This window comes from Hemiscyllium ocellatum, chromosome 2 (assembly GCF_020745735.1).
Source record: "Hemiscyllium ocellatum isolate sHemOce1 chromosome 2, sHemOce1.pat.X.cur, whole genome shotgun sequence".
Classification (NCBI taxonomy): domain Eukaryota; kingdom Metazoa; phylum Chordata; class Chondrichthyes; order Orectolobiformes; family Hemiscylliidae; genus Hemiscyllium; species Hemiscyllium ocellatum.
Genome location: NC_083402.1, coordinates 98872392 through 98899458, shown reverse-complemented (window position 1 = coordinate 98899458; position 27067 = coordinate 98872392). Strand labels below are relative to the sequence as shown.

Here is a 27067-nt window from a genome sequence, read left to right as displayed (position 1 = left end):
CGGGTAACTAGCGAAAGGATTTGTCCACTAAAGGATAAGGAAGGAAGACTGTGTCATACCTGAGAAAATGGGTGAGGTTCTGAATAATTATTTTGCATCAGTAGTCACTGAGGAGATGGACATGATGAATGTTAAGATTAGAGACAGAAGTTTGATTACTCTGACATAAGTAGGGAAGATGTGTTGGGTAGGCTAGAGGTATTTAAGTTGGTCAAATCCTCAGGACAGGATGGGATCAATTCCAGATTGCTGAGGGAGGCAAGAGAGGAAATAATTGGGGCCCTGACAGCTATCTTTGTGGCATCCTTAAATACAGGTGAGGTACTGGAGAACTGGAAGGTTGTTCATGTTGTCTCCCTGTACAAGAAGGGTAGTAGAGATGTTCCAGGTAACTACATATCAGTGAGCCTGACATCAATAGTGGGAAAGTTGCTGGAGAAGGTACTGAGAGATAAAATCTATTTATATTTAGAAAAGAATGGGCTTATCAGTGATAGGCAATATGGTTTTGTGTGGGAGCGATCATGTCTTACCAACTTAGAGTCCTTTGAGGAAATGAACAAGTTAATAGATGAAGGAAGGGCTGTAGATGTTATATACATGGACTTTAGTAAGGTGTTTGATAAGGTTCCCCATGGGAAACTAATGGAGAAAGTGAAGTCACATGGTGTGCAGGGTGTTCTAGCTAGGTGGATAAAGAACTGGTTGAGACAGAGTAGTAGTTGAAGGGAGTTTCTCAAAATGGAGAAAGGTGACCAGTGGTGTTCCACAGGAATCAGTGGTGGGGCTACATTTAGATTAGATTACTTACAGTGTGGAAACAGGCCCTTCGGCAAAACAAGTCCACACCGACCCGCCGAAGCGCAACCCACCCATACCCCTACATTTACCCCTTACCTAACACTATGGGCAATTTAGCATGGCCAATTCACCTGACCCGCACATCTTTGGATTGTGGGAGGAAACCGGAGCACCCGGAGGAAACCCACGCAGACACGGGGAGAACGTGCAAACTCCACACAGTCAGTCGCCTGAGTCGCGAATTGAACCCGGGTCTCAGGTGCTGTGAGGCAGCAGTGCTAACCACTGTGCCACCGTGCCGCCTACTGTGCCACCGTGCCACCCACTCTAGATTAAAATTAAAACAAAAAGTTGAACACATCTCTTGTTGTTTGTGCTATACATAAATGATCTGGAAGAGGGCATTGTTGGCCTAATCAGTAAGTTTGCAGATGTTGGTGGAGTAACAGAAAGCACAGGGGACTGTCAGAGAATACAGGAGAATATAGATAGACTGGAGATTTGGACGGAGAAGTGGCAGATGGCGTTCAATCCAGGTAACTGTGAAGTGATGCATTTTGGGAAGTCTAATTCTAGAGCAAATTATCCAGTAAATGGAAGAGCCTTGGGAAAAGTTGATGAGCAGAGAGATCTGGAAGTTCAGGTCCATTGTACCCTGAAGATTGCTGCACAGGTCAAGAAGGCATAGGTTATGCTTGCCTTCATCGGGCAGGGTATTGAGTGTGAGAGCTGGCAGGTCATGTTAAAATTATGCAAGACATTGGTTCAGCAGCATTTAGAATACTGTGTATTGTTCTGCTCACCACATTCCAAAAAGGATGTGGACGCTTTGGAGAGTGTGCAGAGAACGTTTACGAGGATGTTGCCTGGTATGGAAGGTGTTAGCTATGAAGAGGGGTTGAGTAGGTTAGGATTGTTTTCATTCGAAAAAAGGAGATTGAGGGGGACCTGATTGAGGTCTACAAAGTCATGAAGGGTATATGATTTGGAGATGCCAGTGTTGGACTGGGGTGTACAAAGTTAAAAATCACACAACACCAGGTTATTGTCCAACAGATTTAATTGGAAGCACTAGCTTTCGGAGTGCTGCTCCTTTATCAAGTGGTTGTGGAGTACACAAATGTAAGGCACAAAATTTATAGCAAAGGTTTACAGTGTGATGTAACTGAAATTATATATTGAAAAATACATTGATTGTTTCTTAAGTCTCTCATCTGTTAGAATGACCCTGTTAGTTTCACATTTTTCATTTGTAAATCACAAAACGTTTTTAAGAAGTTACATTTTCAGTTTAACTGGAACAGTTATTCTAACAGATGAGAGACTTATCCGTGGCCGAACCAGGTATATCCAAGGTTACTACAGGAAGTGAGGAATGAGATTGCTGCCCCTCTGACGATATTTTTACATCCTCACTCTCCAAGGGAATACTATGGAATGATTGGAGGGAGACACATGTTGTTCCTCTGTTCGAGAAAGGGAATAGGGAAATCCCTGGGAATTACAGGCCAGTCAGTCTTAAGTTTGTGGTAAGCAAGGTAGTGGAAAGGATTCTGAGAGATAGGATTTATGACTATTTGGAAAAACATAGTTTGATTAAAGCTAGTCAGCATGGCTTTGAGAGGCAAGTTATGCCTCACAAGCCTTATTGAGTTCTTTGAGGATGTGACAAGACAAGTTTACGAAAGTTGAACAGTGAATGTGGTATGTATGGATTTCAGTAAGGCATTTGATAAGGCACCACATGGTAGGTGCATTCAGAAAATTAGAAGGTATGGGATACAGGGAAATTTGGCTCCCTGGATACAGAATTGGCTAGCCAATAGAAGACAACGTGTGGTAGTGAATGGAAAATATTCCACCTGGAGGTCAGTGGTATCCCACAAGGATCTGTTCTTGGGCCTCTGCTCTTTGTAGTTTTTATAAATGACTTGGATGAAGAAGTAGAAGGGTGGGTTAGTAAGTTTGCCAAAGAAGGTCGGTGATGTTATAGATAGTGGTGAGGGTTGTTGCAGGCTACAACAAGACATTGGCAGGTTACAGAGCTGGGCTACAAAGTGGCAGATGGAGTTCAACCTGGATAAATGTGAAGTGATTCATTTTGGAAGATCAATTTGAATGTTGAGTACAGGGTTAAAGACAGGATCCTTGGCGGTGTGGAAGAACAGTGAGATCTTGGGGTCCACGTACATAGACTTTCAAAGTCACCATCCAAGTTAATGAAGTTGTTAAGAAGATGTAAGGTATTTTGACTTTCAGTAATGGGGGATTGAGTTGTCCCAGTCGAAATGGTGTTTTTTTTCATCCATGAGTAGGGCTACGAGGGAGAGAAGGTTTACACATGGATGAAAAAAATTACCATTTCGACTGGGACAACGCATCTGTCCTGGGACAGGCTAAGCAAAGACATGCCAGAGAATTCCTAGGGGCCTGGCACTCCAATCACAATGCCATAAACAAATACATAGATCTAGATACCATCTATCAACCACTCAGAAAACGAACAGGAAATGACATCACCACAAACCCCAGGAACCCCATCCAGGACAAACATATAAATAGAAAGCAGGAGACAACAGCTTTGCTTCACTTGGAGGTTGCCACTGATGATGTTACCTAGCCAGGTAATGAAACATCTGGATATCAAACCTACAACTCAAGCGAGCAAACCTACACCCTGGAAATATTGTGTCCAGTTCTGCTCACCTCATTATAAGAGGATGTAGATGCTTTAGAGAGGGTGCAGAGGAGATTTAACAGGATGCTGCCTGGATTGGAGGGCTTGTCGTATGAAGGGAGGTTGAGTGAGCTAGGGCTTTTCACACTGGAGCAAAGGAGGAAGCAAGGTGACGCGATAGAGCTGTACAAGGTAATAACAGGCATAGATAGAGTAGATAGCCAGAGACTTTACCCAAGAGCAGAAATGGTTGTCATGAAGGGTCATAATTTTAAGATGACTGGAGGAAGATTTAGGGGAGATGTCAAAGGTAGGTTCTTTATGCAGAGAGTGGTGGGTGGGTGGAATGCACTGCCAGCAGTGGTAGTAGTGTCAGCGACATTAAGGACATTTCAATGACTGCTTGGACATAGACAGCAGTAAATTGAGGGATGTGTAGGTTAAGTTGATCTTAGATTAAGATAAATGCTCAACACAACATCATGGGCCAAAGGGCCTGTACTTTGCTGTACTGTTCTACGTTCTATGCATGTATTTAATTTATCTAACATCTCCTTGTTTATCGTTATAACTAACCCTAACTCTGATTGTAAGCAACCTAAATTTGTCTTCAATAGTCTTTTTCTCTTCACATACTTAGCAAAGCTTTTACAACCTATTTCTGTTTTCTCCACAAGCTAATTCTCTACCAGCCTCTTCTCAGTCAATCCTTTTAGTCCTCCTTTGCTGAAACAAATATTGCTCCACATCCTCAGGTCTGCTGCTTTTTTTGGCTAATTTCTATACCCTTCCTTGGATCTAACACTATCTATAATTTCCTTGTTAGCCACGGCTGGGCCATTTTTCCTGTTTTATTTTTGTGCCAGAGAGGAATGAGTAACGTTGCATTTTATTCTTTCGTGAAATGTTTTGCTTTGCCAATTTGCTAATGTTCCCCAATATATTATATCGCACCTCATACTATTGTGGCTTGCTTTATTTAGATTCAAGACACTATTCACAGAATCAACTACATCATCCTCTATCTTTGACCAGGACTTTCATTACCGAAGTTTGACTGCTAGCCATTTGCAGTCATGTCCTCCAGAAAAAAAGGTCAGTGTTAGCTTAAACTTTTGGATTATTTTCTGTAACTGCCCATCACACTTTATTGAACTCTGTATCTGATCTACCTCCACCCCTCACTACTATCCCCTCATCCCCCACTCCCACTTCCTACCCCTCACAATCTCCAGCTTTTAGCTCTGACCCATTTAGAAAATATCCTGCTCTTTTACAGATGACCTCACATTTACCTATACCTAAATCTATTTGGCTTACTTTCTCAACATTCTCTTAAACTACTGAGATATCCATATTCCATGCTTCCATTTACAATATATAATAGGTGAATATCTTCCAGTATACACCTGGTCTCCAACTATCCAGAAGCAAGAAGATTTGAAGAAAGGTTTTCAGCACTCCAATATTAATCACAGATTCTAGCAATTTCCAAACAACCATCATTCAGCTGTTTTCGACTTTGCTGGTTATCGCCTCTCACCTGCTTAAGTAATCTGTGTTGTTTACATTAATACCTTTCCAAGACCAAACTAAATTTAATCAAATTTGGATCACATTAGATCAGAGTACAAGTGCTGTTAAACCATTAACTCAATCTGGCTCACTGTTGAACGCTGATTCAGCAGTTATGCAAACTATTGCATCACATCTTCTGTCTCAGTAGCAAAATGCAACCCACACTGCAGTGGTATATCATTTTCTGTTCTTTTATCCTAATGATGTCATTGCCTTTTTTCACATCGTCTCATGATTAAAATTTTACCTGCTTTTCCCATAAACCTCCCGATTTCCATCTCCAGCAACAGTCTCTAGAGGGTCGTTTACTATAAACCCAGACTCTCACACTACCTGGACTACACCTCCTCGCACCCAGTATCCTGCAAGAACTCCATCCTATTCACCCAATTCCTCCCCCTCCAATATATCTATTCAGACAAGGAAACATTCCACTCCCAAGCATCCAAGATGTCCACCAATTTTGGACAACGTGCTTTCCCCCCTCTGTCATCCATACAGACCCCTCCATCACACCGCCTCCATTTCCCATTCCACTGCTTTAAGACCACACCCCCTCTCAACACAATAAAGACAGGGACCCCTTGTCCTCATCTACCAACCTAACAGTCTCTGCATCCAACATCATTAAACATTTTTGCCAACTCCAATTACACCCCACCAAGAAAGCCTTTCCCTCCTCTCCCCTCTCTGCCTTCCGCAAGGACCTTTCCTTTTGCCAATCTTTGTTCCCACCAGTGGGAGACACAGTGGTTCAGTGGTTAATACTGCTGCCTCACAGCGCCAGGGACCCGGATTCTTTTCTAGCCTTGGGCAACTGTCTGTATGGAGTTTGCATATTCTCCCGGTGTCTGCATGGGTTTCCTTCAGGTGCTCTGGTTTCCTCCCACAGTCCAAAGATGTGCAGGTTTGGTGAATTTGCCATGCTAAATTGTCCACAGTGTTCAGGGATATATCGGTTAGGTGCACTAGCCAGAGGAAATGTAGGGTAATGTAGGGATACTCTTCGGAGAGAGGCATGAACTTGTTGGGCCAAAGGGCTTGTTTCCACATTGTAGGAATTCTAATTCTAGTTCAACACCCCTGGACCCCCAGGTACTTCCCCTGCAACTGGAAAAGATTCAAAACCTGTCAGCACACCACTCCTCTACCTTCATCCCGGGCCCCAAACAGTCCTTCCAGGTGAGACAGAGGTTCATTTACTTGTCCTCCAACCTAGTTTACTGTATCCCATGCTCCCGATGTGGTCTTCTTTATATCAGGGAGACCAAATATAAACTAAGGATACATTTCGCTGAGTATCTCAGCCAGGCCCACAGGGGCTGACCTGACCTTTCAGTCATTGCTCATTTTAATTCCCCTTTCCATTCCCTTTCCGACATGACTATCTTGGCCTCCTCCAGTGCCACAACGGATCAGACCACAAATTGGACACGCCTCATCTTTCACCTGTTGATCCCACAGTCAGGAGGACTCAACATTGAGTCCTCCAATTTCAAATAACTTGCCTTCCCATCATCTGACTCACTTCCCTCTCCTTCCCATTCTTCTGATCAACCCTTCCTTCTAGCTACCAACCACATTCATTCCTCCCATTGACCAACCAAATCGTACCCTCTACTACTGTTCACCTATTCCACCCCCCCTTACCATCCTGGCCTCCCCACCCCTTTTTATCAGCAGCTCATCCCCACACTCACCCCCAGTCCTGAAGAAGGGTTACACCCAAAACGTTGACTTCTCCACCTTCTGATGCTCCCTGGTTTATTGTATTCTTCTGCCTCCTGCCTATCTACCTGAGCTAATCTCATGGCAATCATGCATTGTTGCAAAAAAATCTGATTCATTGATGCCCTACAAGAAAGGAAATCTTCTGTTTTTACCCAGTCTGGCCTGCTTGTTACACTAGGCCAACAGCAATGTGGTTGATTCTTAAACTACCCTTTGAAATGGTCCAAGCAAGCCACTTAATTCAAAGGATTATTAGAGATGGGCTATAAATGTTGGCCCAGCCAGTTATGCCCACATCCCATGAATTTGGGGAAATGTGAAGGAAAATAACTTACTTTTTCAATATTTACAACACTTTATTATACATTATGCAGATACTGTGCATTTATACACAAAAAAAGGTTTTAGTTGATACTTTTACAAGAAGAAATGACTCTTCAAACTATTTGTATGTTTTCAGTACAAGTCAGTGAACATTGAAAGCTGCTGAAGCAGACAATACATGTAAAATAATTAACAAAGTAATAACTAAGAACAAGTTGCAAATATCTTTCTGCCTGTGAAATGCCACTTCAGGAAAAAAGAGCATGATTAGTAAGTTGCAGAAAATTAAACAATGTACCTTGTGCACGTTTTTGCTTCTGCTGTCGACAAGTTCCAAGCTAATGGTGATATAGTCGACATCAGGAGAAGGGGGACGGAGGTGTTGGTAGTGAAGACCCAGTACCAGGAACTCTTCACAGTTCACTTTAAGAGCATGAACCTCCTTCAAATTATCCTGGCTTGACTTCTCCTTGCCTGAACATAGCAAAGATAGCACTTTTAATATGACTGTGACCAGGAACATTTATCCCTCAGCTCCTTCCAGACTGGAACGGGCAGCAATTGCAATATCTGCCAATTTGTCATCCACTGTTAAATAAATTAGTTCTCTGAAGCTCTGTATTCTGGAAAAGAGCAGGTGGAGTGAGCATCGAGGTTCATGAATACTCAATACAAGGTGGCATTGACAAGATGTCTATCAACATGTCAACACTAGAATGGACTACAATGTAGAGGGGTTCCATTCCCTCAACATTCAACTGTTGTCAGAACACAGCAAATCATGCACCTCAATGCTAGGAATCTGAAAGCATCTATGATGCCTTCTTAAAGGCGGTTTGCAGTAGTACAAAGTGTGTCCAGGTAAAATGAAAGATCTGATGGGTAGTGCCCTTCTCAACAGCAGCCAAGCTGCTAAATGACGTTGACAGTCTGCTCAAGGAACCACCCAACAGCATTGAGTTTCTTCTTTCCCCAGGGATTCTCAGGATATTATTTGCTGACTACCGCCTGACAGACATGTGGTCAAAGGATTTTTCTGAAAAAATTCCTCCACAAAAGCAGATGGTACTGTTTGGAGTATTTCCATGGCAATATAGCCAGAGACATCATTCACAACCCCAGAGACAGGTAGAATCTCAGTACATAGTGATAGTTGGTGCCTCTGTACCAAGGGTCTCTGCACTTGCCTGGAAAGGTGGCCATCAGGATGAGGTTTATTTTAGTATATTCTCCTGCACTTACTCTCTCCATGCTTGAGATCTGTACATGATGTCCCTGTGGACACAATCGACATTTGATCTCTGGATGATGTAGAAGCTACTCAGGCATACACTGTGGTGAAGATGTCAGGCAAGCCTTCCTGGCATTGTGTAAAAGGTGAGTAAATAGACATAGGTCATTTTCCTGCCATGATCTTATTGAACAGTAAAACTGGTTTGAGCACCTCAAAGCTTCCCCTGTTCCTAGTCACAGAACCATAGTGATGTACAACACAGAAAAAAACCCTTCTGTCCAACTCGTCCACACCGACCAGATATCCCAAGCTAAATTTAGACTCACTTGCCAGCACACAGTGCAATCCCTCCAAACTCTTTCTATTCATATTCCCATCCAGAAGCATTTTAAATGTTGAAATTGTACCAGCCTCAATCACTTCCTCTGGCAGCTCATGTACCACCCTCTGCGTGAAAAAGTTGCCCCTTAACTCTCTTTTATATCTTTCCTCTCTCGCCCTAAACCTATGCTCTCTAATTCTGGATTTTAGATTAGATTAGATTCCCTACAGTGCAGAAACAAGCCTTTCAGCCCAACCAGTCCACATTGACCCTCTGAAGAGTAACCCGTCCAGACCCATTTCCCTCTGACTAGCACATAGCACTATGGGTAATTTAGCATGGCCAATTCACCTAACTTGCACATCTTTGGATTGTGGGAGGAAACCGGAGCACAGGAGAAAACCCACACAGACACGGGAGAATGTGCAAACACCACACAGACAGCTGTCAAAGGCTGGAATCGACATGGGTCCCTGGTACTGTGAGGCAGCAGTGCCAACCACTGAGCCACCGTGCCACCCCCATCCCAAGGAAAAGACCTTGTATATTTATCCTATCCATGCACCTCAAAATTTTATAAACCTCTATAAGGTCAGCCGCCAGCCTCCAATACATCAGGGAAAACAGCCAGAGCCTATTCAACCTCTCCCTACTGCTCAAATCCTCCAACCCTGGCAATATCTTTTCTGAACCCTTTCAAGTTTCACACCATCCTCTATTGCATGGCCAATTCACCTAACTTGCACATCTTTGGATACAATATTCCAAAAGTGGCCTAATAAATGTCATATACAACTGCAACATGACCTCACAACTCCTGTACTCAATGCAGTACACTGACCAATAAATGAAAGCATACCCAACGCCTTCTTCACTATGCCATTTACCTGCAACTATACTTTCAAAGAGCTAGGAACCTGCACTCCAACATCTTTGTTCAGCAAAACACCCTAGGATCTGACCATTAAATGTATAAGTTCTGCTAAGGTTTGCTTTCCCAAAATGCAGCACCTCGCATTTATTGGAATTAAATTCCATCTGCCACTTCTCAGCCCATTAGCCCATCTGGTCCAGATCCTGTTGTAATCAGAGGTTACCCTCTTTGCTGACCACTTCACCTCCAATTTTGGTGTCATCTGCAAACTTACTGACTGTAGCTCTTATGCTCGATTCCAAATCATTTATGTAAATGACAAAAAGTAGAGGTCCCAGCACCGATCCTTGTGGCACTCCACTGGTCCAGTCTGAAAAGCAACCCTCCACCACCACCCTCTATCTTCTACCTTTGAACCAGTTCTGTATCCAAATGGCTAGTTCTCCCTGTATTCCATGAGACCTAACCTTGCTCCCATAGGGAACCTTGTCGAATGCCTTACTGAAGTCCACACAGATCACGTCCTTCTCTCTGCCCTCATAAATCCTTTTTGTCACTTCTTGAAAAAACTCAATCAAGTTTATGAGACGTGATTTCCCACACACAAAACCATGTTGATTATTCCTAATCAGTCCTTGCCTTTCCAAATACATGTGCATCCTGTCCATCAGGATTCCCTTCAACAACTTGCCCACCAAGTGGCATCACGTTTGCTAACCTCCAGTCTTCAGACACCTCAAATGTGACTTTTGATGGCACAAATCTCTCAGCAAGGGGCCCAGCAATCATTTCCCTAGCGTCCCACAGAGTTTTAGGCTACACCTGATCAGGCCCTGGGGATCTATCCACTTTTGTGTTTCAAGACATCCAACACTTCCTCCTCTGTATTATGGAGATTATTCAAGATGTCACCATCTATTTCCCCATACTCTGTGTCTTCCATGCCCTGATGCAAAATACTCAAATAGTATCCCCCCCACCTCCTGCAGCTCCACACAAAGTTCGCAATGCTGATCTTTGAGGGGCCCTATCTTCTCACTAGTTACCTTTTGTCCTTAATGCATTTGTAAAAATCCTTGGATTCTCCTTAACTCTATTTGCCAAATTTCTCTCATGTCCCCTTTTTGCCTTCTTGATTTCCCTCTTAAGTATACTCTTACTGTCTTTATGCTCTAAGGATTCACTCGATCTATCCTGTCTATACCTCACATATGCTTCCTTTTTCTCTTAAACAGACCCTCAATTTCTCTAATCATCCAGTATTCCTTATACCTACCAGCCTTTCCTTTCACCCTAACAGGAATATACTGTCCCTGGACTCTCATTATCGCATTTTGAAGGCTTCCCATTTTCCAACCACCTCTTTACCTGTGAACATCTGTCCCCAACCAGCTTTTGTATGTTCTTGGTGAAAGTGAGGACTGCAAATGCTGGAGTCGAGAGTGTAGTGCTGGAAAAGCACAGCAAGTCAGGCAGCATCTGAGAAGCAGGACAGTCGATGTTTCAGGCAAACGCCCTTCATCAGGACTGAGGCTGTAAGCTAAGGGGATGGAGAGATAAATGGGAGGGGGGTGGGGCTGGTGAGAAGGTACTGAGAGTGCAATAGGTGGATGGAGGGGGGCGGTAATGATGATAGGTCAGAAAGGAGGGTGGAGCAGATATTTGGGAAGAAAAATGGACAGGTAGGACAGGTCATGAGGGTAGTGCTGCATTGGAAGGTTGGATCTGGGATAAGGTAGGGAGAAGGAAATGAGGAAACTGGTGAAATCCACATTGATGCCATAGGATTGGAGGGTTCTGAGGAGGAAGATGAAGCGCTCTTCATCCAGGCGTTGGGTGGTAAGGGAGTGGCAATGGAGACAGCCCTGGACTTGCATGTCCTCAGCAGAGTGGGAGCGGAGTTGAAGTGTTTGGCCACAGGTCAGTGGGCCTGGTGCGGGTGTCTCAGAGATGTTCTCTAAACCACTCTGCAAATATGTGTCCTGTTTCCACAATGTACAGGAGACCACATCAGGAGCAACAGATACAGTAAATGATATGTGTGGAAGTGCAGGTGAGGGCCTTGGAGGGAGATTAGCGGGGCACAGACTTTGCAATTCCTGCGGTGGCAGTGGAAGGTGCCAGGAGGGAAGGGTGGGTGGGGGGAGTGGACCTAACTAGGGAGTTGTGGAGGGAACAACCTTTACAGAAAGCGGAATGGGGTAGGGAGGGAAATATCTATGGTGGTGGGATTGGTTTGTAGGTGATAGAAATGGTGAGAACAGGGGGTGGGGGCAGGGTTCTGTCCTTTTTGCGGGTGGACGAGTGGGGTTTGAGGGCGGAGCCACTGTAAGTGGATGAGATGTGCTGGAAGGCATCATTCTTTCCTAATACCATCAAACTTAGCCTTCCTCCAATTTAGATCTTCACATTTTAGATTTGGTCTATCCTTTTCCATCACTACTTTAAATCTAATAGAATTGTGGTCGCTGGCCCCAAAGTGCTCCCCCACTGACACCACAGTCACCTGCCCTTGCCTTATTTCCCAAGAGTAGGTCAAGTTGTGCAAATAGGTAAATCCACATACTGAATCAGAAAATCTTCTTGTATACATTTATGAAAATCCTCTCCATCTAAACCTTTAACAAAATGGCAGTCCCAGTCTATGTTTGGAAAGTTAAAATCCCCTACCATAACCACCCTATTATTTTTACAGATATCTGAGATCTCATTACAAATTTGTTTCTCAACTTCCTACTTACTATTCGGGGGTCTGTAATACAATCTAACTAAGGTGATATCCCTTTCTCATTTTCAGTTCCATCCAAATAACTTCCCTGAATGTATTTCTGTTAATATGCTCCCCAGTACAGCTGTAATGCAATCCCTTTTTAAAACGCCACTTCCCCCTCCTGTCTTGCCTCCCTTTCTATCCTTCCTGTAGCATTTGAATCCTGGAACATTAAGCTGCCAGTCCTGTCCATCCCCGAGCCATGTTTCTGTAATTGCTATGATATCCCAGTCCCATATTCTTAATCATGCCCTGAATTCTTCTGCCTTCCCTGTTGATCTCTTGCATTGAAATAAATGCAGTTTAATTTATAGTCCTAGCTTGTTCTCTGCTTTGTTCCTGCATGCCCTGACTGTTTGACTCACTTATTTTCTCAACTGTTCCAGCCTCAGATTGATCTCTTTTGACACTATCTCCCTGGGTCCCACAGTTTAAATCATCCCAAGCAGCTCTAGCAAATCTCCCTGCCAGTATATTAACCCCCTTCCAATTCCATCCAAGAGGAAAACTTTACAGGATTTTTTTCTGCAGAAAGACAGAGTGCTGATAGGGCAGACATCTGCAGAGGTAGAAACAATGTTTCCACAAGAATGTCATTTGTGCTCCTCAGGAGTGTTGTCACCAACCTTTTCCAGGAAGTTTGTTCTGATTTGTGATGTGACCAAGGTGGGAGGGTAAGTTCCAACAAAAGCAGCACGGCAGCTGCCTCGAAGTCTTGTGCACAGCTATATTGGGATTTTTTTTAATGTTTGCACCCCAGTTCTACTTTGGCAGAGTGTATTTTTTTGCTGTTCACAAACAGTCCTTGGTGAACTGTAGTGCCTTAAGGACAGTTAATCTGTGCAGTTAATGGTTTCCTACACCAGTAGAAAGCCACCTTTGTTTGCAAACTTCCATCATATCCCAGCAAATATGCCAATATCCATCTGGTGCTTCTCCTTCCACTCCTGGTGCTGTTGAAAATGCTCACCATCTTGTTTGTCATCCAAGATTGAAGCTAAAACAGGGAGAAAGTGAGGACTGCAGATGCTGGAGTCATTTTTGAAGAAGGGCTTATGCCCGAAACGTCGATTTTCCTGCTCCTTGGATGCTGCCTGACCTGCTGTGCTTTTCCAGCAACACATTTTTCAGCTTTGAAGCTAAAACATCATTCCTGATAGATCAGAAATCCAAATTGAAATCAGATGTACAAACCATCGAAGTGGTGAATGTGAACACCAAAATGTTGAGAGTCTCCAATAAAGCCATAAAGATAATTGCTCAGAACAGGCACACTGATTTACACATAATTAAACAAGCAACTATGCTGTAATGTTTCGGCATTCATGTGAATTTTTTACAGTTGTAACCAAGATCTCACTTTAGCTTCAATGGTACATTCTAGGAAACTCATGCACCCACAGTTAAATCCCAAAATCCTGTGAATATGATGCTAATAGATTGAAATTGTCAGACCCACTGAGAATTTCCTTACTCACTATCAATTAAATCTTTAAATCTCTTCTCCCCCCACTCTAACTTCCCTCCCACCTCACCTTGAGGCCCTATTCAATGAATGCAATTTCTACATAAACTTACCCACTCCCTAAAGCCCAGGACTTAGGATGCTGAATTTTTGTTTCTCCCCATCGAAAACGTATGCGGCAATGTGGAGAAAAGCCAGGAGATTGGCACTAGATGGTAGTGGAGTAGCTAACACAACTGGTAAAAGCACAAAGAATGAATGGCCTCCTTGTGCATTATACCACCATCTGTGATTCCATGATAAAACAAAGTCATCCTGTTTTAAACTAGAATTCTCAGTAAACTCTACTGTTCAAAGAAAAGCTTTACATTTTAAATTTTCCATCAGCTCAAATGATAATGCAACAGAGAGTATGAACTCACTGGATTTTTTCATAATTTGGAGGAAGCTGTTTGGCTGGTCACCACGAGCTGGTCCTTCTGGAGGCTTTCCCATGACAAGTTGCCCATATGCTGGCAGTAATGTGTCCTGAGTAGTAATGTGTACAGTACAATCAAGGTTCATCGCCACATCATAGACAAATGTAAGCACATTCCTATCGATTATATTAGAAAAACCATAAAACTCAGGGACTTCCAATGATGTCGAGCCCAGCTGAATGATGTTGCAGTCTGAATCCAGCAGGTGAACCTTTAAAATGAATGTTTCTGTGAAGGTTTCTGTCTCTGTAAATCTGTATCATAAAAGAAAAAAAGTGGGAAATTATTAATTAAAACTGAAAAGAGCAATATAGTAATATGTTGTATTGGCTAAAAGATAATTAAACACACAATGTGAACTAAAGATGATATTTTACTGATGACAGAAAAAACAACAACAGCCTAGGGTTCTTACACAATCTTCTTCCCCCAGAGCGAACTTAGGTTGATTGCAGGTAAGAAACCCAAAGCCCACAACCAGGCTTGGCCTACTTAACCTCGTCATTCATTTACTTATTCATTCAAGAGAATGTGGGCATCATTTGTGAGGCCAGCATTTTTGCCCTTCCTCGTGAATCTGGAGAAGATGGTGGGGAACTGTATTCATGAGCCACTGAAATCTTTGATATGTTGAACACCCACAGTGCATCTAGGAATTAATTCCAGGATTTTGACCCAAGGAGTGTGAAGGAATGGCAATGAAGTCTTAAGTCATAATGGTGTATCACTTAGAGGGGAAATTTCAGGTTATCTTGCAGCACTTGTTTTTCGAGATGAAAATGGTCAGGGGTTTGGAAGATACTGTCTCAGAATCTTTGGTGATTTCTATATTGCATCTTGCAGATGGTATGCACTGCAGCTACTGAGTGGTCAGTGGTGTCGGAATGCTTGTGGATGTGGTGCCAATCAAGTGGGCTGCTTTGTCCTGACTGGTGTCAAGTACTGAGTATTTTTGGAGCTACACCCTTCCAAGCAATTGAAAGGTACACCATCATACTCCTGAATTGTTGACAGTCTCTGGAGAGTCAGGAGGTGAATTACAAGCTGTAGCATCAGATCCACCCTGATAGCTATGGTGTTTATATGGTTGGTCCAGTTAATTTCTGGACAATGGTAACTCACAGGATAGTTTTCATGAGGGATTCAGTAATAATAAGCTATTGAAAGTTAAGGGGAAATAGTTAGATACTCTCATGTTGGAGATGCTCATTATCTGGACTTGTGTGATGTCAGTGTTATTTGCCACTTGTCAGCCCAAGTCTGGCTATTGTCCAGGCCTTGCTTCATTTGGACAGGAAGTGTGTCAATATCGGAGTCATCATAAACAGGGCTAAACATTGTGCAATTATTGATGAATATCCACAGTTCTGCATGGAGTTCTGATGACGAGTCATTGGACTCAAAACTGTAACTCTGATTTTCTGTCATCCTGCTGCCAAACCTGTGTTTTTCCAGCAGTCCCTGTCCCAGACATAAAATCAGTGTGTAAGCTATGATTCTGTCCATATGACAATATCAGGCTGTTGCTTGATGAGTCGGTGGCACATCTATCCCAATTTCAGCATTAGCCCTCAGAAGCTTTTGCAGGCTTTACAGGGAATACAAGGCTGTCTTTAACATTGTCATAGCTGGTGCTGAGATCAATACCAGGCAGTCCGACTGGTTTCATTCCATGGATGGTAGCCAGAGAGATTAGATTCTCTACAGTGTGGAAACAAGCCATTTGGCCCAAGTCCACACTGATCCTCTGAAGAGTAACTCACACAGACCTATTTCCCTCTGAGTAATGCACCTAACACTATGGACAATTTAGCATGGCCAATTCACCTGACCTGTACATCTTTGGACTGTGGGAGGAAACTGGAGCACCCAGAGGGGACCCACGCAGACATGGGGAGAATGCACAAATTCCATGCATACAGTCACCCGAGGCTGGAATCGAACCTGGGACTCTGGTGCTGTGAGGCAGCAGTGCTAACCTCTGAGTCATCATGCCACTGATTAGAGTCAAAGGAGAAATTCTCCTTCTCACCCACATTTTCAGAGCAATGATCATACGCCAACAGGATCTGCTCACTTGCCCATTCCCTCTCATGGTTAGCCATTAGTGGGTTATACAAATAATTTAACTGAGAGAGAAGGATAAGCAACTTTATTCTTAATAAGGCATAATTCCTACAGTTCTGTGTTTGATTTTCCTCTATCCTCCCATTGCCAATGTTGAAAACCATTGAGTGATGCTTACTGTCGAGCTTTTCTTCAATTCTTCAAAAATGTGAACTTTTGAATTCAATAACTTTTAAGTTTCATTTGTGATTTTGGTACTGTCAAGATTTTCTGATTGATGCTATTTTTATTGTACATCCAAAAGCCTTGGCTTCCTTATGAATGACCAAACCTTTTTTTCCCCATTCCCATGTCTCACTTACCTGTAGAGCCTCAGCATGACTTGATCCTCATCAAGAATTGGACAACCATTATGAGTATATTTCACTTCATTGGCTAGGAAGTGGCAATCAAAAACCTGAAAGGTATTACTCAGAGTAAACATAAATGGATCTGAAATAATTTCAGCAAATTCAATTAAAATAAAATTTATTATAACTTCAATGAAAGTGGTCAACCTCTAATGAAGTATAGAGTCTTTCAGTTACAAACACAAAGTAGGCCTGAACGTCCTTTCTATCTACTTATTAAAGTCATTCTTGTAAAAAATAAACACTCTTGCTCACAGAGGGACACAGTGGCATTATCACTGGGTTAGTAATTCAGAGGTCTAGGTGAATGTCAGTGGACATGGATTTAATTCCCACAATGGCAGCAAATGGAATTTAAATTCAATTTGATATGTCCAGAATGTAAAGCAAGTCTTAGGAATGGTGATCATGACAACAATCATTGAATGTTATAAACATCCATCTGATCACGGATGTACTGTAGGGAAGGAAGTCTGCAAACACTTGACTGCAAACTCACAATGTAGTCTATTTTTAAGTGTCCTCTGAAATAGACAAATCAGTTCCAGGCAATTAGGGTTACCCACATCCCATGAAAAAATCAAGGAAAAACATTAAGATTGAGAGACAGCAATAAATTATACAGCAGTATGACTACATTTCACAACACAGTTTGAGGTAATCACCACCAGAGAAGCTTTAAGTCACGATTTACAAGGAGATGTAAATTCTTTGAATACTTATGTTATAAAGAAATTTTTGTTCTTGTGTGTTTTAAAGAGTTTTTGGGAGCTCTGCACATCTCTTCATGAAATCAACATTTTTGGCATGTCTATAATTGGCTTGCAGGATACCAAAGAACTGAAGTCTAATTGAAGCAAGTCCAGACTTCTTTTCTCTTCTGATTCCTGCTTTTACTTGTTTATAAATTTCCAATCCTGTAATTAATTGCAAAAGCATAGCTCTCCTGTTGCTACTCCAGTCTGAATGCAATGAATCTGGGAGTGGTTTGGGCCTGGTCCCAGCCTTGTGTCTATCTGTCCTCAACCATGGTCACTGGCTGGAATTAGGTCTCTGACTGCTGAGAATTCCCAAACCCCAATCACCAGGAGTCAACTGGAATCCATACTTTGAGATTATTTGAGCTGCTTATATCTCGTTTCCTTCAAAAATAAACCTAAGTATCTGTTTCTGGAGTGGGGAACAGAGTTTCCCATCAGCACATCTTCAGGAGAAAGACAGTAGCTCAAGATGACCTTTCAATTAGATTTAAATTGGATAATTAAAGTACTCAATCTATTGAGTGTAGGAGTTGAGATGATATGTTAAGGTTGCACAGATCATTCTGCTATAATGCACGTTTCATCAGTGTAAAATGGCTATAACACAACTGATGAATTGTGGACATTGTTTGAATGATGCAAACTTTCTACTGAATGGGTATAGCAATTTTGTATTCGCAATTTTCTACAACTCGCCTTTCTGTGGCAGTTTTCCGTTGCACTAATTTCTATGGCTCAAGGTTGCAAAGGAACACAGCTGTTGCATTATAGCAAAATGACCTGTACAAGATGTCGATGGAGCCACTTTTGGAGTATTGTATACAGTTCTGGTCACCCTACTTAGGAATGATTTACCAGGATGTTACTGGGACTGTAGGGTTCGAGTTATCATCATGAGAGATTGGACAGGCTGGGACATTTTAAACTGGAGCATAAGAAATTGAGGGGTGACCGTTTAGAGGTTTATAAAATCATGAGGGTTATAGATAAGATGAATAGCAAAGATCGTTTCATGAGTTTGAGTGAGTTCAAAGCTAGCAGATGTATTCTTAAGGTGAGATTAGAAAGAGTTAAAGGGACCAGAGAAGCAACTTCTTCATCCGTGGATGGCTCATATGTGTAGTGGTAGATGCAGGTACAGTTACAACATTTAAAAGACATTTGGACAGGAACATGAATGAGGAGCGGTTGATGAAGACAGGAAGTACAACTAGAAACTGCCTGCTCGGTTCATGCAATATTATTCAATGATAGCAGTCAGAAGCATTTGAAGGGGTTTCAAACATTGTTTTTCCTGAAATGCCTGAAATTGAACCTTGAGGCCTGGACTTGCACACTCCATGCAACTTCTTGTTGCCAATGGTCAGCTGGCCTTTCTCATCCCTTGCAGAGGGGCCTGGACAGAATGGGCAGTTCCCACACAGACACTGATGTATTACAAAATAGCATCACACGACTGACAAATGTGGACATTATTTCGACAATGCGAACTTTCTACTGAACAGGTATAGCGATTTTCTATTAGCAATCTCTACTGTTCAATTTTCAATGGCAGTTTTCCATTGTGTGATTTTCTTTAGCACAAGGTGAAGTACTCAATATTGATGGGAACATTTTCTTTTTGCTCCCTTCCCAGATGAATTGCCCCGATGAAGATTCCAATGGTATGAAACCGAACTTTGTAGCAGCCATCTTTGCTGCGAAAGTCACACCTTGTCCCATGTGTAGTTTTTATAATGGTGTATGTCCTTTTTTTTAAATTAAGTTGGACTCTATCACTTCAAACTCTCCCAGCAGAACATCATTCCTCCTCTCCACATCCCTTTTAATGCAACCTTTGACCTCCTGGCCACTTTCCTCTACACTCAGCTCACTTGAAAGATGTACTGTGTCATACAGTCAGTCACCCTGCAGTCCTTCTCCTCATTCCCAATGTTAATAAGCAACTCATACCTGTAGGGCAATGTCAGGGACTGAGGCTTCTTCATCAATACCTGCTGGATTCTCATATCTGCCTGACTCAGTCATATCCTCCCACTCCTGATGATTGTCTAACTCTGAAGTTCAAACTAGCATAAAGCCTTCCAAAATAAAGCATGCAGGGGTAATTCTTCCCTCCTGATGCTCTGAAATGGCTGCAATTCAGACTCCATATTAGAAACTCTGAGATAAAGTTGTTGGAGCTGTAGTCACTTGTCACAAATAAGGTTACATCAACAGTGCACTGAATTCCACAAATTTCCACAATAATACAGTCACAGCACTCCACCAGCCCTGCCCTTTATTGATTTTGTTAGTCAATCACTTATTAATTTGCACAGCTGAAGTAATATCGACTTGGAGACAGATGAACACTCATCAGCAACTGGCAGCTGGAAAAGGAGGCAAAATATGTCATGTCCTTCCTGCTCGCTTTCCTGGTGAGCACGGAATTCCAGCCGGTGACAAATTCCCAACATTGCATTTGTCCCTCATCATCTCAACTCTGTACTTTCTTTTAGAGAGGCATAGACAAGCTGCAGAGCTGAGCTGAGAGGTGACAAATGGAGTTTAATGCATAAAGTGTGAGGTGATTCACTTTGGTCAGAGTAACCAGAATGCAAAGTACTGGGCTAATGGTAAGATTCTTGGTAGTGTAGATGAGCAGAGAGATCTCGGTGTCCAGGTACACTGATCTTTGAAAGGTGCCACCTAGGTTGACAGGGTTGTTAAGAAGACATACAGTGTTTTAGCTTTTATTAATAGAGGGATCAAGTTCCAAAACCACGAGGTTATGCTACAGCTGTACAAAACTTTGGTGCGGCTGCACTTGGAGAATGGTGGACATTCTGGTCACCACATTATGAGGAGGATGTGGAAGCTTTGGAAAAGGTGCAGAGGAGATTTACTAGGATGTTGCCTGGTATGGAGGGGAGGTCTTAGGATGAAAGGCTGAGGGACTTGAGGCTGTTTTCGTTGGAGAGAAGAAGATTGAGAAGTGACTTAATAGAGACATATAAGATAATCAGAGGGTTAGATAGGGTGGATAGGGAGAGCCTTTTTCCAAGTATGGTGACAGCGAACACAAGGGGGCATAGCTTTAAATTGAGGGGTGATAGATATCGGACAGATGTCAGAGGTAGTTCCTTTACTCAGAGAGTAGTAAAGATATGAAATGCTTTGCCTGCAACGGTAGTAGATTCGGCAACTTTAAGTGCATTTAAGTTGTCATTGGACAAGCATATGGATGTACATGGAATAGTGTAGGTTAGATGGGCTTCAGATTGGTATGACTGTCGGTGCAACATTGAGGACCGAAGGGCCTGTACTGCGCTGTAACGTTCTATGTTCTATGTTCTTTCAATCTTTACCAAACAAAGGCCCACCACTCAGACTTGAAAGTTTTAGGTCTTCATAGTATAACTTCAGTTTGCTAAACCCTTTGTTAGAAAGTTCACATTTGTCAATCTGAGCTCTGATTTTCAGATTGTGCCTATTTGTTATGGATTCCTTACTGTAGATCTATCTTATTAAATCTTTACTTCATTCTAAATCCTTCAATGTGATTAACTTCTAATCCTAACAGGAGTGATGGGCAATAAATGCTAGTGATGCCTATTTTCCTTGAATTTAAAAAAAGTCACAATTTCTGCTTTTATAAAGACCATAAAATGGAGGATCAGAGTGGGCCAATTCACCCATTTAGTCTATTCTGCCATTCAATGTATAAGCTGTGTACAAATCAACCACATGAAGATAACATACTTTCAGGACTACAATATCAAAAGTCCTCAGTCTTCATTCCTGCCCAGTGTTTTTGGAAATCTTCTCTCTTCATCACCAAATGTTACAATAATAAACAGCCTTAAATCCCAAACCACAGAAGCTGAAAATATTCTAATGAGAAAATTAAAATGAAGATACACATTAGAATACTTGAGTTTTTTGGAATCACAACAAAAAATTGAACAGATACTAAGACAAACCACACACATAACCTTTCATGGATAACAGTGAGGCATACTGTAACCATTTGAGAATAAAGTTTGAAAGCTTACAGGCTGGAAATGTTAAGTTTGCCGCTGGTTTTTGCCTGTAGGTTTCTGGAGCTTACTGTCAAGATCTCTAAGGGATCAGCCACCCGCAACATGTCAGAGATATGCCATCCAATAACCAACTCATTGCATTCCTGATGAAGGGCTTATGCCCAAAACATTGACTCTGCTGCTCCTCTGCTGTCTGACCTGCTCTGCATTTCCAATGTCACAGTTTCAACTCTGCTGTTCCTCTGCTGTCTGACTTACTCAGCATTTCTAATGTCACAGTTTCTGACTCATCAGCCAATTAAAGATGACAATGGTCTCGCAAGGTGGAGGGGAATCAGGCCACCTGGTTTAAAAGTTGCATGAGGATGCCATTGTAGGTAAGTGAAGGAGAAACTGCACAAAATAAATAAAGTTCCTCAACAAATTAATTTTAAAAATTCATACCTTTACTCTGTGCATGTGTCTCATTTGTGTTTTTTGCCTATTTACACTTGCCATCTTTATTTGTCCAGAGATCAGTTCTGATTTAAGGATTTAACCATATTGCTGTGTGTCAGGAGTAACATGTTGACCAGACCAGATATGGACAGCAGGTTTCTTTCTCTGAAGGGCACTAATCAGCCGAATGACAATTGATAATGGTAACATGATTGCTATGAAATTAGCTGTTTATCCTAGTTTTCTTATTCAAACACCACCATCTGCCATAATGAGATTCAAACTCAAGCCCTCAGAACATCATCTTGAGGTTCTAATTAATTATAGCAGTGACATTGCCACTATGGTATCACTTCCTGTTAAACATTAATAAATTCTTGCTGCTGATTTTTTTTTGAAATATGTACGAGAACAGTAAGTTTGGAGGGTAGCAAATCTAAAAATGTACTTAGAGAGCACTTTTCACAACCACCAGATGTTCAAAACCTTATATGTCTAATGAAATTATTTTGAATTAAAGCCACGTTTTAACACAGTTAACCTGGAAGCCTATCTTGCTCACAGGGAGGTCCTGCAAACAGCAATTTGATTATTATCAGATCATCTGCTTTTGTAAAGTTGATTGAGGGATGAATATTGTATAATTCACTAGGGAGAACCTTCCTGCTCTTCTACAAAATAGTGCCCACAGATCTTTATAAGAGTGGGCAAACATGGCAATGGCTTAACATCTCCTCTGAAAGACAACACCTCTAACAGAACAGCAAACTCGAAGTTCTGCAGTAGAGATCAGTCTTTTTTTATGCTCAAGTTGTAAAATGATCAAATCCCTACAATGTGGAGGCAGGCCATTCAGCCCAAGTCCTGACCAGCTCTTTACCCACTCCCCGATCACTGTAACCCTATATTTCCCATGTCTAAAAACCAACTAACTTGCACATCCCTGGTCATTATGGGCAATTGAGCATTGTCAGTTTACCTAATCTGCACACTTTTGGATGATGGGTATAAACCAGAGCATACAGAGGAATCCCACAAAGATAGTGTAGAGAATGTGCAAATTCCACATGATAGTCAGCTCAGTGTAGAATTGAACCCAGTCTCTGTGCTGTGAGGCAGAAGTGCTAACCACTGCGCCACCCTGCCATGGATTAAGAAGCTTATGATTTAGGGAAGACAAGGGTGCTCCAATTGAGCTACAGTTGATGTACAGATTTGAATATGATGCCAGAGAAAAAACTGAAAGGGAAGAATTAATTATTCAGTCTCCAATATTTCTGGTCCATTACATGACGTTTTAGGGCTGGACAGTAGTTTCAAAATCAGAAATGAAGATTTGAATCAGGTACATCATAAAACACTCCCAATCATTGGACAAGAAGAAACTGTTAAGCGCATGGAGATGAACTTCACATAAGGAAGTTAATGGTTGGGTTTGGATGATCACATGGATAGCCTACTCAGACTCTGCAGACAGTTCAAATACATTGAATTCAGGAAATCCCAAGATGTTAAATGAATCCAAAGGAAAATCTCATGAAAGTAATATCTTACAAACGTTGCATTTCCTCCTCCAATGAGCCAATAGAGTACATAGTCATGTGTCCCATAGCTAGGCCTCATGTAAACCTAAACGTGTCAGATATTGATAAGGAAAATTTGGTTATGTCCTGACAAAGGTGAAGAAGAATGTTCCCTTCCACTTCCCAACTTAGCTTTAAAGCAAGATCACTGTTCACTCAGGAATGGGACTCTTAAACACAAAACAAAAAACATGAAGTGAAAGCTTGTTATCTTGTACTTAACAGGGCTGAGACACAAGGTGAAAAACTAAGAAAGGGAGTATCAATTTATGCAGCAAGACAAGAGCATAGAGATGCAGCAGGAACTCATTTTCTGGGAGGCAGAATGTCTTCTTGGCTTGATGACAATATCCTGTTAGTGGATGAGATTAGATTACCTACAGTGTGGAAACAGGCCCTTCGGCCCAACAAGTCCACACCGACCCGCCGAAGCGCAACCCACCCATACCCCTACTTTTACCCCTTACCTAACACTACGGACAATTAAGCACGGCCAATTCACCTGACCCACACATCTTTGGACTGTGGGAGGAAACTGGAGCACTCGGAGGAAACCCATGCAGACGCGGGTTTGCTCCAAGTTCACTGCCCTACGGGTTCATCTTCATGGTTCCATAGTCAGATTTGCCGTAAACCCAATCCTGTGGTCATTGTTTTGGCATAAGTGCTTTACAGCATCATTCCTGCATATTTCACCTTCCTGCAAAACTGGTGTGGTGGAGACCAATTCAATTCAGGTTTTAAAATGGATTTTATGTGAAGTTCATCTCCATGAGCTTAACAGTTTCTTCTTGTCCAATGATTGGGAGTGTTTTATGATGTACCTAATTCAAATCTTCATTTGTGATTTTGCAGTCAGTCACCTGAGGCGAGAATTGAACCTGGGTTTCTAGCACTGTGAGGCAGCAGTGCTAGCCACCTTGCCGCCATGGAGAAAATCACTTACGTTTTTGTTGCAATGTAGCAGCATGAGATAGATGGCTTCATTTGTTACTTATGTCTTTTGAGACATTATTCCTTTCCAGGGTAGTCTGAAGTAGGCACGGCACTGCTCAGAGTGAGAGGCATTCATTTCCTGAGTTTGCTTGATTGACAGTGAATATTGAAGTTAAAGTCCTCTTGACTTTATGTTTTATTTTATGAACATTTAAGCTCTGTATGACAAGAGGAATCTCTCAAAAGAAGCAAAAGTCATGGAGATAACACTTAGTATGAAAATTGAAAAGGAAATAGTAGGACTGGAAGGCTGGCTATGCTTAAGTCAGATAAGCTATCAGGTCTGGAAAGCTTGCACCCGAGATTGTGGGAAAGAAGAAAGTGAGGGGATTTGCCTTAATATTCTGACTGTCTTTAAATATGGACGTGCCAAAGAATGAAAGTGTAGCAAATGTGACAATCCATTTTAAAACCTGAATTGAATTGGTCTCCACCACACCAGTTTTGCTGAAAGGTGAAATATGCAGGAATGATGCTGTAAAGCACTTATGCCAAAACAATGACCACAGGATTGGGTTTACGGCAAATCTGACGATGGAACCATGAACATGAATCCATAGGGCAGTGAACTCGGAGGAAATGAAAAAGTGGCTTAGCTCCACACAGATGAGGTGTTGCTTTAGATGGTACTAATGAAGGATTATACCCAAAATGTTGATTTGTTCACATCTTGATGTTGCCTGGCTTGCTGTGTTCTTCAAGCCTCCTGCTTGTCTACCTTAGATTCCAGTGTCTGCAGTTTTTTGTCACTAACCGAGGTGTTGCTGTTAGCTTGATATTACAGAGTAGGTGGGGCTCAGAAAAACACTAGATTGCTTGATGATGCTGAGGAGCTATAGCAAAGAAAGTCCTGTGGAGTTATGCCAATGAGTAGATTTTGGATTTCAGCCTTCTAAATTTAGCGGGACAATCTTGAGAAAAGAAATTGAGCAAGTGGGAGATAAATAATCATTGAGACAATCTGAGTTGAAGGAGTTAATGTAGGAAAATCAGAGGATTAGGGAAATCATGAGGAAGACAGACTTTAAAACATTTCATGACTGAAATTCATCAGTAATATTTGAGTGGGTTGCTGAAAAAAAATGGAGGAATCTGCCTTGGTTGCACTTGCCATTTAATGGGTTCCTTGTGAATAATTCAATCACAGTCTGCCTGTTAATTCACCTTCATCTCAAGTTAATTCTGAATGCTGTATAAGATAGGCAGCACTGACCATTTACTTTAAATGTTTACTGTACAATTTTTATTGTTTGTTTCAAAATGTGGAATTTATGGCCTTATACTTGGCACTTAAAATTTCATTAACTTTACAAAAAAGTTACTGATTTCTAACCAGATCATAAAAATAAAATTAGGGTCTCATCAGGCATTATAACAATATGATGCCCCTCTGATCCTATTCCCTTTTTATGCCTACAATACCTTTAGGCTGATCTTATATTTTCTTTCCATGCTTCCCCTCCTAACGTGACTTGCTCCATACATCAAATTCAATCTGCCACTTGTCCATTCAGTTCACCAACTATCTATGTGTTTTTTGAAGTTGTTCATGACCTTCCTTAAAGTTCACAATGTTCTCATGTTTTGCCAGCAAGATTTGAAATTCTGCCTTGTGCACCAAAGTCTCAGTCATTAATATACATCAGAAAGATAATGAATCATAAAACTAAATCCTGAAACTTCTCCAGTCTAAAAAACATCCATTAAACATGATTCGGTTTCCTGCCACACAAACAATTTCATATCAGCACTGTACCAATCATTTTATTCTGTGTGCTAGGAAAGGATTAAAAAAAAGTTATAAAACTAACTACATGCTCAAACAGTGTGTTTAAACCATCTTTCATTTGCCTGTTTGAATCATGAATGAGCATTGTGTGCTTTTGGTATTCTTAAAGGGGAATAGTTCAAGTAATATGATAACAGGCTAGGAATCTTTTCTTTTTCTGCCTTTTATGAAATATTGGGGTGTTAGAATAAATTGAGTTATTTTCTGTCAATAACAAAATATAGGGAGAGTTAATTTTGTCATGAACAGCAGTCAAACAGGCAAAATATTATCTTCATGGTTTCATTGGGATCTCACGATCTCAACTTGTGGAATAATCAGGTATGATTATTGGCGCAGTCTTCCCAGTTAAGTTGTTACAATACATTTAGTGACTGCTTTAAAAATACATTAAACAAACCATCTAAAAAGTATAAATGCATGATTGAATTTACCAGTAGCCTTCCAGAAGCTTCCTCAGAAGTCAAATTCAATTGGACAATCAACACTCCATCTAGCTCCTTGACCATAAGATATAGGCGCAGAATCGAGTCTGCTTCGCTGTTCAATCTTGGCTGATATGTTTCTCAGCCTAATTCTACTGCCTCCTGATGCCCTTACCAATCAAGAAACTATCTCTGTCTTAAATATGCTCAAATGAATTAATGTCCACAACCCACTGTAGCAATGAGTTCCACAGATTAATCACCCTCTGAAGAAATTCCTCCTCATCTTAGTTTGTATGGGTCACCCCTTCACTCTGA

At 41.6% G+C, this 27067-nt stretch overlaps 1 protein-coding gene across 4 annotated transcripts in view; it reads right to left on the bottom strand.

Annotated features, from left to right (window-relative positions):
* frem1a (Fras1 related extracellular matrix 1a) overlaps positions 1-27067 on the bottom strand; it is a 400521-nt gene that overhangs the window by 265059 nt on the left and 108395 nt on the right. For all 4 annotated transcript variants that reach the window (XM_060838775.1, XM_060838786.1, XM_060838793.1 and 1 more), the window contains exons 3-5: positions 16685-16779; positions 14199-14509; positions 7410-7585 (exon numbers count right to left, since the gene is read on the bottom strand). In XM_060838775.1, coding sequence (XP_060694758.1) covers positions 7410-7585; positions 14199-14509; positions 16685-16779 — 582 coding nt within the window. The remainder of the gene's footprint in view (positions 1-7409; positions 7586-14198; positions 14510-16684; positions 16780-27067) is intronic.